Here is a 14,035-nt window from a genome sequence, read left to right as displayed (position 1 = left end):
TAAGAGTCAGGTGAACTTGCTCCAGAGGTGTGATAGTAATGTCTCTGAACATTCTAAAATTAAAAAAAATTAAAGAAAAATATAGATTCCTTTTAGGCAGAACTGAGCAAGGGTCACTGGACCTGAAACGCTAACTCTTGATTTCTCTCCACAGATGCTGCCAGACCTGCTGAGCTTTTCCAGAAATTTAGACAGTTTGAGTAAATGGGCAAGAACACAGGAGATGGAATATTTTGTGGATAAATATGAAGTTATGCAACTTGGTTGGAGGAACAAAAAATGCAGAGCTTTTTTGAAATGGTTAGAGATTGGAAAGTGGTGATGTCTAAAGGAACCTTACTGTTCTTGTTCTTAGGTCACTGAAAGCAAGCATGCAGGTGAGAAAATGATTCAGAAGGCAGACAGTCTGTTAACCTTTATTACAAGGCAATCCAAGGACAGGAATGAAACAGTCTTATTTCAATTGATAGAGCACTGGTGGGACTGCACTTGGAGTCAAAACATGTGGCACTGGAAAAGCACAGCAGGTCAGACAGCATCCAAGGAGTAGGAGAGTCGATGTTTTGGGCATAAGCCCTTCATCAAACTGCACCTGGAGTATTGTGTACAGTCCTGGATCTCTTGCTTAAGGAAGGACATACCTGATACAGACAGGGTGCAGCAGATATTCACCAGACTGATTTTTGAGATAGTGGGACTGTCCTAGGAGGAGAGGATGAGGAGACTGTGCTTGAATTCTCCGAGTGTAGGAGAATGAGAGGCAGTCTCACAGAAACTTCTTAAAGGCACAGACATGGTAGATGCAGTAAAGATGTTTCCCTGGCTGTGGAGTCTAGAAGCAGGAGACCCAGAATAAAAGACAAATCATTTCGGGCAGGGGTGGTGGATCTTTGGTAATTCCCTACTCCAGAGGGCTGTGAAAGCTCTATCATTAAGTGTGTTCAAGATATAGGTTGATAGATGAACAGCCCTAATCTAGAATGGTGGAGCAAGCTTGAGAATCATGGATGCTAAGGAATTAAGAGAAACAAGTGGGAATGTTTTGGACTGCATACATATTTCCATTAAGGTGGATAAATCCCCTGGGCCTGATCCAGTTCATCCTTGGAGATTGTGCGAGGCTAGGGAAGAAATTGCAGAGGCCTTTGCAGAGATATTTGCTTCATTTTTAGCCACTGGTGAAGTTCCAGAAGACTGGAAGGTGACTAATGTTATTCCATTGTTTAAGAAAGGTAGCAAAGACAAGCCAGGGAACTACAGGCCAGTGAGCCTGATATCAGTGGTAAACAAGTTGTTGCCTTTGTGGATCCTCAACTCCGCCCACACTGACTCCACATCATCTGACCCTATGTCATTCAGTGCCATAGATTTAATTTCATTCTTAACTAACAAGGCAACCCCGCCCCCTCTGCCCACCTCCCTGTTTTCGATAAGCTGTAAATCCTTGGATGTTTAACTGCCAGTCCTGAACCCCCTGCAACCACGATGAATTGTACCATTAATTCATCTACTTTGTTATGAATATTATGAGCATTCAGGTAAAGTGCCTTAATGCTAATTTTCTTATCCTTATGATTTCCGGCATCTCTAGTAATATGTCCTAAGTTATCCTTTCTTTTTGCTTCATTCCTAACCTGCCTTGAACTTAAACCCTGCACACATGCTAACCTGCTGCTTATCTTTCTACTTGACTCCATACTCCCTGTCGCTTTCCCTTTCCCTTCCCCTGACTCACTAGTTTAAAGGCCTAGTGATCACCCTATTTATCCTTTTTGCCAGAACACTGGTTCCAGATCGGTTCAGGTAGAGACCATTCCATTGGTACAGATCCCCCCAGTTCCAAAACTGATGCCAATGCCCCATGAATTGGAATCGCTCTTTTCCACACCAATCCCTTAGCCACGTGTTTACTTCCCTAATTTCCTTATCTCTATGCCAATTAGCACGTAGCTCCGGCAGTAATCCGGAGATGATGACTCTCGAGGAGATGTTCTTCAATTTCCTTCCTCGTACTTGATACTCCCCAAACAGGTCCTCCGTCCTAGCCTTGCCTAAGTTGTTAGTGCCAACGTGGACCACAGCAACTGGATCCTATCCCTCCCGCTCCAATATCTTTTCAAGCCGGTCGGAGATGTCCTGCACCCTCGCACTGGGCAGGCAACACACCATGTAGGATTCCCGATCCAGTTCACAAAGGATACTATCTGTCCCCTAATTATAGAATCCCCTATAACAACTACTTGTCTTTTTGCTCCCCCTTCTTTAATGGCCTTCTGCACCATGGTGCCATGGTCAGCTGGCTCATCCTGTCCACAGCCCTTTTCGCAGGAATCTCATACCTGTTGGACAAGGTCAAGGGCTGAGGCTCCTCCACTTCTGAACTCAGGTTTCCCCTACCTGCCTCACTTACAGTCACACCCTGTTGTCCCTGATCACTAACTGAATTTGAATTTCTTAATCTCCCAGGTGTGACTGCCTCCTGAAACAAAGTGTCCAGGTAACTCTCCCCCTCTGGGATGTGCCGCAGTGTTTGAAGCTCAGATTCCAGATCATCAATTCTGATCCGGAGTTCTTCCAGCAACCAACACTTGCTGCAGATGTGGTCACTGCCATTCACAATGGGATCAGCCAGCTCCCACATCATACAGCTACAGCATATCACCTGTCCAGCCATCTCTGCTTAGTTAGTTAATTTATACAGATTTATGAGTTAAATAATTTCTAGCACTTCTCTATGGTCTTATTCAACTAACCAACTAACAGTAAACTTTTAATCAATCACACGATACACAAGAAATATAAATTGAAACACCTTAGCAACACATGAGAGTCCTTTTGTTTGGTTGGAGGAGGAGGGCAGGTGGGAGACACTACATGTGTAGTGTCTCAGGATTTAGCTGCTGCCCAAATATATACCCAGCAGCCTCTGCTCCTCGCTGTGGCCTCTCCCTCTGCTGCTCCTTTAAAAACGGTTCTCGTGCTCTCCCTTCCCAGCAGTCCTCGGTTTTCTCTGCCCTCTCTCCTCGCTGCTCTGTAAAAATGGAGGCCCCACTCTCGAGGTAAGTCCCTTTTTAAGTGGAAAACTTTCCCTCCCGGCAGCTCTTGGTTCTCTCTGCCTTCTCTCCTCACCGCTCTGTAAAAATGGAGCAAACTCTCGACTACCTCTGACATCTGTCCTATATCTAGCACCCCTCATTTAAAGGTACGTCCCCTCAAAAGGATGGCAGGTTTCCTTCTTTAAAGGACATTAGTGAACCAGATTTGTTTTCTGACACTCTGCAGCGGTGACGTGGGCGTCATCAGGCTAGCTTTTAATTCCAGATGTATTTACAAAATTCAAATTTCACCATCTGCCCCAGCAGGTTGTCCCTAAAATAGTAGCTGTGGCTCTGTTTTACTCATCCAGTGACATTGCCACCATGCCTTCCACTTAGGTCTACATCTGAATGTTGTAAATGTTTGTTTTTATATAGTGTCTGAGAGGAAACTCGAACATTGTGAAAGCTTAAGTTCCAACATAACAAAGCCTCCACTTTAATGAAAACCTGAGGAAAAGTAATTAAGTAATCAACGTAGAAAAAAAATGGAACTCTAAAGTACCCTTCTGAAGATGTTTCAATTTTGCAGATGTTACCATAAATACAGAAATGTGCTCGGGTATTTTTCAGTTCCCCCAAAAAATGTTATTGCTTACTTTCAGGAGTTTGTGTATTGAGATCAGAGAAATAAATATAAAATGTTTAAGACTATAATCAGATAAAAGAATGCTGGTAAATGGAACTTGATCAGTTTAGGATGTCTGGTCAATGCAGGCAAGTTGGACTGTAGGGTCTATTTCCGTAGCATATAACTCTATGAGTTTATAATTGGATTATGATTGGAAGACTCCTCAGAGTTACTCAGTGCTCTGCGTTCATTATCTCACTGAAGGTTGGATGGAGTATACATTGATATACTACTCCATTAGGTTTCTTTTTGCTGTGATTGTTGCACATGCCCCAGTGGTGTGTAATAACATCTCTGAGCAGATTGTTTAGAAAAAAAAATCTTCCCCAGAGAGTGTAAAAACCATTTTAGGGTGGCATGGTGGCTCAGTGGTTAGCACTGCTGCCTCACTGCGTCAGGGACCCGGGTTCGATTCCAGCCTCGGATGGTTGCCTGTGCGTGGAGTTTACACATTCTCCCCGTGTCTGCGTGGGTCTCCTCCTGGTGCTCCGGTTTCTTCCCAAAGCTGTTCAGGTTAGGTAGATTAGCCATGAGAAATGTGAAGTCATGGGTATAGGGTGAGGGTGCTTGGTCTGCTTTGGTTGCTCTTTGGAGGATCATCGCAGACTCAATGGGCCAAATGGCCTCTATCTGCACTGTAGGGATTCCATGAAATGCCATATGTAGGTATGACTCATCATTAGGAAATAGAAAAAATTTAAACAGAATTTGGAACTCTACTTTTGAATGTCATTGATATTGGTTTTGGAACAAGTAATGCATTTTTGTTGATTCTTGTATCATGTTGATGGGAAGGACATAACAACTTTAGAGTTGGTAAATAATAACTGAACATGCTCTAATGGTCCTTCTTTGGTTTTTGCAGCTTGATCCAGAGAACACTGGTTTCATTGCTGTGGAGCACTTTTCCAATCTGCTTCAGAGCCATGAACTACAACTGGACCCCACCAAACTCGAAATGCTTTTCGCTCTTGTGCAGAGCAATGAACAGGGCCAGATCTGCTACCACGAGCTCGTCAACCTGGTGAGTAACTGGCGTAGTCAAAAAGTGTGGTTCTAGAAAAGCACAGCCGATCAGGCAGCATCTGAGGAGCAGGAGAGTCGACATTTCAACCATTAGCTCTACATCAGGACTTATGCTCAAAACGTCGACTCTCCTGCTCCTCGGATGCTGACTGACCAGCTGTGCGTTTCCAGCACCACACGTTTCGACTCTGATCTCCAGCATCTGGAGTCCTCACTTTCTCCAAGTAATTGGCGAATGCAGGAAACTCGGCACTGTACTAATGTGAGAGCAGTAGGAAGAATTCTGTAAAATGTGTAATGTGAATTTGTACATTTGTAATGTGAATCAGAGATGTAAGGCTGTGTTGGAATACCGATATGAGGTAGGGTTACTGGTCTGTCCATTAATTACCAATGCCCACATGAGACATGCAGGACAGTGCATTGATAACACCCTAAGTTGGAAGTGGACATATTCTAACAGGATTTGCATAATATGATAAGAGAAATGATATAATGATGTGAGACTGGATTTATGGATAGGTAAAAACAATGACTGCAGATGCTGGAAACCAGACTCTGGATTAGTGGTGCTGGAAGAGCACAGCAGTTCAGGCAGCATCCGAGGAGCAGTAGGATTAATGGATAGTCCACTCTTCATTGTCTGACTCATTGTTTATTCATCATAAATGCATTGCTGTCATTTCAAAGACAAGAGAATGAATAGTTGATTGATTTGGTGAATTAAATTGGTTGAATTTGTTCTTTTCATGATATAGAATGAAATATTATGTAACTCCACAAGCTGTCTGTCATTCTGGCAGAGGCATTTGATCCAATGAATTTCAACTATGATTTGTGTGAAGATTCCATTTTCTTTTCTTCCTCAGGGAACCTTACTACACTATGGATCTTGATAGTTTAGGAACACAGTTTGCTGTTAAAATTGTTGCTGGTGATTTTCAACATGTGAAAGGGTGTATGGAGAGAAAGCTGCAGAGGTAGCTAAGTACAGGGTATAATGAAACCTATTGATGTGTTACTTCATGGATTCAGCTATGTTTCAGAAATTGCAGAGTGAAATTCAATCCTGTAGGATTCAAAAATGTTCCAGTGCTGGTTGTAGAATCTCAATCAAATTTATTTTGCAAATAGCACAGTGCATGTGCTAAATGCTTCATCCTGTTTCAAAATCAGAAACTACGCCACAGGGCCTGAGATTATTCAAGGACCAATGGCATGGCGATTGTAAATTGTAAATATGACTTGATACAATGGTAGGTACACATTTAACAGCTTATCCTGCCCTACCTTGATGCTACAAATGTCAAACTACTGCACTGGTCAGCAATTTAGCAAAGTCAGCTTACTGAGAGAGAGAGGAGCGTTTGCCTGTTAATGAAGTGTGCAGTATGATCTACAGTGTTCATTTCTGAAGTTTATGCATGGGAATTGGATAAGAAATGTAGACCCACGAGTAGAAATAAATACTAATCTTCTCTCTTTGTAATATAAATTGAACCATCCAAGGAAACCACTTCATTTACTCTTAAGCAGATATAGGATTAGACACAGAGACTCTCTGAGAAATATTTTAAAAGTCATAATTAAGAATACCTTTTACTTTGAGAATTGCTGAATTTGGCATCATCATAGTTAAAGGGTCAGAATGCACTGCCCATAGACATTGCAATTAAACATTACCCTATGGACACAGTAAAACAGAGACAGCAGCACACAACTTTTATCAGGTGGTAAGAAACATCCAGATCCAGTGTCAGATGAAACTAACGTGGCATTAAAGGTTCTATTTGTATTTAGTATTTCCAGTGGGGGTCATTCTATAAATGTACAGAATTACCACACACCATCTCAGGCACGTTTGGGAAATACAGAATAGTACAGTTTAAGAGAATTTTGTTACAGTTCATGGGGCCATATTTTGTAAGCAAGTGAGTCATGCTACTATCTTTGGAGACCTAGGTCTTCGGGCTGTTTTTGTAAGGTAATAATAAAGTATTTCTTGACACTGCATGCTCATGCGTTGGGTGGTAGAAATTTTATTGACTGCTTGAGTCACTTCCTTTTATAACATATGCATTATCCTCTTTCCTGTTATCCTGATCTATGGCCCCTAAGAGACATTTGGTTCTTGTTCTTGCTTCATCTGAAATTCCTGAATTCGGTTCACAGCTCAAACCACCAAGATGGCGGATTTTCTTGAGTCTTGCTCTTGCCGTCTCTGTGATAATAAATGATTCACTTTGTAGCTTCCATAACCAACCACAATATTTTGGAAGGCAGTGGTGGTATGACCATCAGGATGAGAGGAAAATGTTCTAACTTGCCTTCTACGGAAAATATCCCGGACCCAGGAAAATGGAATGGAGTTACATACACGCAAATGAAATTTTCACTTCTTCTTTGCACTGAATTTTCCCAATGATGGATGTTCTCCAGAGAGGGTTATGTTTTGCACATCCTGGTTCACAGAGGCAACTGCTTCAGCCATGTCCAACTTCACAATATGCATGCAGATTGGACCTGTTAAGAGCAGGTTTGAACTTTATGATGTCACTTAGGTAAGTAGGTACTCATTCCAAGAGGTAAGGCACCCTTTTGGATATAGTCCAGGGCACTGTGAGGGAAGACCATGTGCCTTTTGGGTCAGATAAGATGCCCTTAAAGTTAATGGCAACTACGTAAAAATGCATGAACTTACTGAAGCTGTCAAAAAGGGCTGTCAAGATTTCAGGTTATTTAAAACTACTGCTCTTTAAGCATTGGAGCAGGTGGGCAATAGATGGTGACATGGGCTGGCAGGGCAAGTCTGCGGAGATGGTGAGTGGTGAGGGGTGTTTCTGTCTTTTTTAATATCTTTGACAAAGTGCCCAGCCTACCGCCAGATGAGACAACCTCCAGACATCTACCACATTCCCGTTCCCTTTCCTTGAACCAAAATTAGACATCCCGGTTGGGAGAAAGAATACCTAGGACTCCTTGTCTGTGATGCCCATGCTAAACTAACTTGCATTTACACTATAACTGCAGCAGATAGACAGGAGGGGAATCTATCAATAGATGTATATTCCCTTTAATCATTCATGGGCATCATTGGTTAGGTCAACATTTATTGCTCCATCCTAATTGCCAGAGGGCAGTTGAGAGCCAAGCACATTGCTGTAGGCCTGGAGTCACTTGTAGACCAGACCAGGTAAGGATGGCAAATTTTCTTCCCTAAAGGACACTAATGAATCTGATGAATTTTTGTAACAATTGACAATGGTTTCATGGTTATCATTAGACTTCTAATTTCATATATTAATTGAATTTGAAGTTTACCGTCTGTCATGGTGGGATTGGAACTACATCCCCCAAACATTAGTCTGAGTTGCTGGATTACTAGTCTTGAGACATTACCACCTCGCAATATTCACTGAAGCCCTGTGACACAGTTACGACCTGCACACACTTTCAATGTAAAATTCTGATGAAAATCCTCCAGTGGAGCTGAACACTTGGTGAAACTTGAAAGGGTTCAGAAAAGATTTACAAGGATGTTGCCAGGGTTGGAGGGTTTGAGCTATAGGGAGAGGCTGAACAGGCTGGGGCTGTTTTCCCTGGAGCGTCGGAGGCTGAGGGGTAACTCTATGCAGGTTTATAAAATCATGAGGGGAATGGATAGGATAAATAGACAAAGTCTTTTCCTTGGGTAGGGGAGTCCAGAACTAGAGGGCATAGGTTTAAGATAAGAGGGGAAAGATATAAAAGGGATCTAAGGGGCAAATTTATCACACAGAGGGTGGTGCGTGTATGGGATGAACTGTCGGAGGAAGTGGTGGAGGCTGGTACAATTACAGCATTTAAAAGGCATCTGGATGGGAACATGAAAGTGAAGGGTTTAGAGGGATAGGGGCCAAGTGCTGGCAGGTGGGACTAGATTAGGTTAGGATATCTGGTCAGCATGGACCGAAGGGTCTGTTTCTGCACTGTACTATCACTCCCTGAGCGGATCCAGTCAGGAGACACCATGGAAACAACGATATTTTTAATGCTTTATGTTTACTTGCAGACCAGGAGGGTTGAGGAGGAACGAGCATTCTTAATCCTGATACTGCAACGTGCCCAGAACCCCACAGCACAAAATTCTAGGGGCACCATTTTCACTCACAAGAACCATGGAGATAGGGCCGGGCTGCATTTTCTGGACTCCATACTGTACTCATCTGCTGTCAATTTGATTGTGGTTTCCGGTCCTGCCTGTTTCAGGGAGGAGCCTCTACATAATTTGCAACTTGGAAAAAGGGATCCCTGATCCGCAATTTTGAGTCACCAAAGAACGGAGCACAAAACTGTTGGCTCTGCCCACTGGTTACTTGACATTATGCCATTTTCAGGACATTAGCATGTTGCATTTATTGGAATAAATTTTACTTTGGTTGCACACATTTCAAGAGAACGTTTAAAGTCCAAACATTTCAAACTCCCACTCACGACAAGATGATTAGCACTTGGGATGCCTTAAGTTGTAACTGCAAACAAAGTTCAGGAGAACAAACTGCATCATTAAGTATTTTGCAGTACAATTCCAGCAGGCTCTTCTTCCTACATACCACTATATTTGTATGTAAGGTGGACAGGAATCCTGAGGAAACAATGTGGACAGTTCTGTGAGGTTTCTGCTCAAGTCAGGAGATTAGGAAAATCCACATGAAGATTATATCTCATTTCTCTTAATCTTCTTTTTTGATTTTTCTTTGATATTCAGTAGCCATTACCACTGCTGAATCCCCCATTCTTAACATCCTGGGGGTGACTATGACAAGAGACTGAACTGGACTATCCTATAAATCCTGCAGCACCATGAGCAGGTCAGAGGAAACTCACCTCCTGTGTCCCCAAAGCCTATCCACCACCCACCAAGTGCAAGTCAGGAGTGTGATAGAGCACTCTGTACTCACCTGGGTAAGTGCGGCTCCAACAACGCTCAGGAAGCTCAATACCATCCAAGACAAAGAAATTCATTGGATTGGCACTCCATTTCCCCACCTTCAACATTCACCTCCTCCATTACCAATGCAGAGTGACAGCAATGTGTACCATTTACAAGATGCACTGCAGCAAGTCATCATAGAATTACAGAGTCCCTACAGTGTTGAAGAAGGCCATTTAGCCCAAAGTGACCCTCCAGAGAGCATCCCACAGAGACATAACACCCCACCATATCCCTGCAACCATGCATTTCCCATGGCCAATCCACTTAACCTGTACATCTTTGGACTACGGCAAGAAACCGGAGGACTCAGAGGAAATCCATGCAGACACGGGGAGAATGTGCAAATTCCACACAGACAGTCGCCCAAGGCTGGAATCAAACCCAAGTCCCTAGAGCTGTGAGGCAGCAGTGCTAACCACTGAGCCACTGTGCTGCCCTCCTTTGGCCTCCTTTGACTGTAATTTCCAAACCCTCAAACTCCACCGCAGACGTGTAGCAACACCATCCCTCCAAGCCAGACGCCTTTCTGACAGCTCCATCACAGTCATTGGTCAGAAATCATGGATCTCCCCTTCCTAACACACTATGGAAGTAACTGGAAGGCCTGGACTGCAGCAGTTCAAGAAGGCAGCTCACCACCACTTTCTTAAGGGATGGCCAAAGATGCACACTGACTACCTATCGAAGAATGGTTTTAAAAATAACCCTTTTTTTTGATATTCACAACAGTGTGCTGATTTGGATTTAGCTGCCCATGAGCTATTTTTGATCTGTCCACTTTAACTGTGCAATCCTGTCCCACCGTCTTCAGAAAGTATCTGTATTTTTGCACGCAGAAAGCATTTTAAGTGTAAGATTTTGGCACCTCTGTTCTTCATTAAGTTCAGCATGACCTTGTGTCTTATGCCTGTAGCCCAGTTATTCAAGAATAGCTACAAAGCTTCCTAATGCTTGGTTCCATGACCCAATTCTTTTGAATTGCTTGCAGTAACTCCACCCACCAGCACAATACCTATTCCACCCAAGCCAGCAAGATACTGATACCTTCTTGTGGTTACTGTGGAGGCCACAGATATCTTAAATTGTCATGTCGTTAGTTGCTTGGCCCTGCACCTAACCTAAATTGACTGGACTATCCATTATCCGAGAATCCCTACAGTGTGGAAGCAGGCCATTCAGCCCATCAAGTCCACACTGAAAAGCATCTCACCCACCCCCACCCCCTACCCTATCCCTGTAACCCTGTGTATCCAGGGCTAATCCACCTCACCTCCACATCTTTGGATGTGGGAGAAAACTGGGGCACGTGGAGGCACAAGGGGAATGTGCAAATTCCACACAGGCAGTCACCCGAGGGTGGAATCAAATCCAGGTCTCTGTCGCTGTGAGGTAACCATTGAGCCATTGTGCTGTACTGTATCTTTCTAAGCTGACAATTTTGTAAAATTAGAAACAAACTACAGTGGATGCTGGCAATCTGAAATAAAAGCAGAAAGTTCTGGAGAAACTCAGCAGGTCTGGTAGCATCTGTGGAGAGAGAAGCTGAAATAACACTTTGAGTCAACATTGCTTCGAAACTGACATTTTTTACTAAATGTGCCTGTTAACTCACTGAGTAGTTATGTTGTTACACATAAGAAACTGTGTTCTGAGCTCAAGTTAATGCTTCACATGTAAAACCTGTTTGTTCCTTATTTAATCTCAGGATATGGGCATCACTAGCAAGGGGCTGCATTTCTCGTACATCCCTCATTGCTCTTAAGGAGACCGCAGTCAGTTTTCTACTTCAATTACTGCAGTTCAACAGTTCATAACTCTGCACTGCTCATTAATAATTCTTCAGTCTGATAAGTCTAGGAAATGTATAGTTGCTTTTCCTGTTCACACTAGTGCCAGTGCCAGGGGTGCTGCAGAGAGCACTGCTGCTGTAGGAATGTTAGCGGATTCCTTCCAATACAAAATCCGAGAAGCGCAAATTTAAGTGTAATTTGCTGTCTTCTGGCTGCAATACATGTTCAATATAGTTTGTCTGTATTGAACATTATCGAAACATGTTTCAAAGACTTGGTAATATTTTGATTTTAGCATGTTCAATATCCCATCACTTCCTAAATATTGAAAAATCAATAATTATTATTATTGAGTATAATGAATATACCTTTATAATTCAAATGCATGTTATAATGAGTATGTGTTATATTTTAAAGTATGTCATTATGAGGAATGTTGTTGGTCCATTCTGGCTCAAAGAGGCTAGACATTAATACCTTAGAGCAGCCTAGATTTATGATAGTCAAGATTAGTGGTGAAGGGCTTTTGCTTGAAACGTCAATTTTCCTGCTCCTCAGATACTGCCTGACCTGCTGTGCTTTTCCAGCACCACTAATCTTGACTCTGATCTCCAGCATCTGCAGTCCTCACTTTCACCTAATAGATTTATGATAATCTAACCAAGGTTTTTAAGAGGATTGGGATCAAATTCACCTTGTGGAAACTAATGATTAAAGAGGGTACACAACTCACAGAACTAGAAAATAGGAGCAAGAGTAGGCCATTCGGCCTTTCGAGCCTGCTCCACCATTCATTATGGTCATGGCTGATCATCCAACTCAACAGACTGTTTCTGCTTTTCCAAATTTCTTTTGATCCCTTTAGCCTCAAGTGCTATATTCAACTTCTTCTTGAAATCATACAATGTCTTGCTTTCTGTGGTAGTGAATTCCAATGGATCACCTCAATCTGGGTGAAGAAATTTCTCCTCATCTCATTCCTAAATGGTTTACCCCGAATCATCGTCACTGCAACAAGGTGGGGGAGGATCAATGAGTCTAGGTGTTCAGAAGGTTTTCACTATCCCGAGAGGACCTGTTGAAAGACCTGCCAATTGACAGTGAATGCTGGGTTCCTGGATTCCTTGAAGTGTCAACTGGACATGTTTCTGCCTGAAGCTGATTAACAGGAGCTGTACTTTGTAATTTTAATCTGGTCATCCCCTGGACTAGTTTTGGCATCCTAAAAGAATCAAAGTGGAATCTCCACAGTGTGTTCTCTTAATTGGCTTGGAATTTTATTCGTTTTCAACCATCCCCCCTACTGCAGAAGATTACATGGCTTTAGGTGGGCTTGAGTTTGTTAAGTTAAAAATCACACAACACTAGGTTTTAGTCCAACAGGTTTATTTCGAAGCATCAGCTTTTGAAGTACTGCCTCTTCATCAAGTAGTTGTGGAACATGACCATACGACACAGAATTTATACCAAAAGGGTTACAGTGTCAGGGAGTTGTAATGTTATATTAAACAATGTTAGTTAAAAAATCACACAACACCAAGTTATGGTTCTTAAACAAGTTTAGATTAAGTCTTTTATCTTTTAGAATGGGATATGGTAGTTTAGGTTCTTTAATATGTAAATTCCAAAATTACATTCTCAAGGTGGCGTCAGCTTTTCTAATAATAGGTGCCATCTCAGCTTGTATGCATTGTGACATGCAACCCAACTATATAGAACAGCCTGAATATGGACAGAAGGTCTTCATTTTTTTTTTGTATGTTCATTACGCCTATGTTGTGCACTTTTGTTAAATACTATGCAACTTGTATTACGCAGTAATGCAAAGTGAGAGTTCATATTTTACATAGAACATAGAACAATATAGCGCAGAACAGGTCCTTCGGCCCTTGATGATGCGCCGACCTGTGAACTACTCTCAGCTCGTCCCACTACACTATCCCAAAATCATCGATGTGCTTATCTAAGGATTGTTTAAATCTCCCTAGTGTGGCTGAATTGACTACATTATCAGGTAGGGCATTCCACACCCTTACCACTCTCTGCGTAAAGAATCTGCCTCTGACATCTGTCTTAAATCTATCACCCCTCAGTTTGTAGTTGTGCCATCTTGTACAAGCTGACATCATTATCCTAGGAAAAAGTCTTTCACTGTCTATCCTATCTAATCCTCTGATCATCTTGTATGTCTCTATCAAATCCCACCTTAGCCTTCTTCTTTCCAATGAGAACAGACCCAAGTCTCTCAGCCTTTCCTCATAAGACCTTCCCTCCAGACCAGGCAATATCCTGGTAAATCTCCTCTGCACATTTTCCAATGCTTTCACATCTTTCCTGTAATGGGGCGACCAGAACTGTACACAATATTCCAAGTGTGGCTGCACTAGCGCTTTGTATAGTTGCAGCATAATATTGCAGCTCTGGAACTCAATCCCTATACAAATGAAACCTAACACACCACATGCCTTCTTAACAGCACTATCTACCTGGGTGGCAACTTTCAGGGATCTATGTACAT

The 14,035-nt window shown here is 42.5% G+C and overlaps 1 protein-coding gene across 2 annotated transcripts in view; it reads left to right on the top strand.

Annotated features, from left to right (window-relative positions):
* rhbdl1 (rhomboid, veinlet-like 1 (Drosophila)) overlaps window positions 1-14,035 on the top strand; it is a 256,641-nt gene that overhangs the window by 36,977 nt on the left and 205,629 nt on the right. The window contains exon 2 of one of the 2 annotated variants that reach the window (XM_043712056.1): window positions 4,592-4,750. In XM_043712056.1, coding sequence (XP_043567991.1) covers window positions 4,592-4,750 — 159 coding nt within the window. Of the gene's footprint in view, window positions 1-4,591; window positions 4,751-14,035 lie in introns of those variants that run through there. The other variant, XM_043712057.1, reaches the window with a different exon arrangement.

The sequence above is a fragment of the Chiloscyllium plagiosum genome, chromosome 21, assembly GCF_004010195.1.
Source record: "Chiloscyllium plagiosum isolate BGI_BamShark_2017 chromosome 21, ASM401019v2, whole genome shotgun sequence".
Classification (NCBI taxonomy): domain Eukaryota; kingdom Metazoa; phylum Chordata; class Chondrichthyes; order Orectolobiformes; family Hemiscylliidae; genus Chiloscyllium; species Chiloscyllium plagiosum.
Note: the sequence above shows the minus strand (reverse complement) of the source record. Positions and strands in the feature narration are given on the sequence as shown.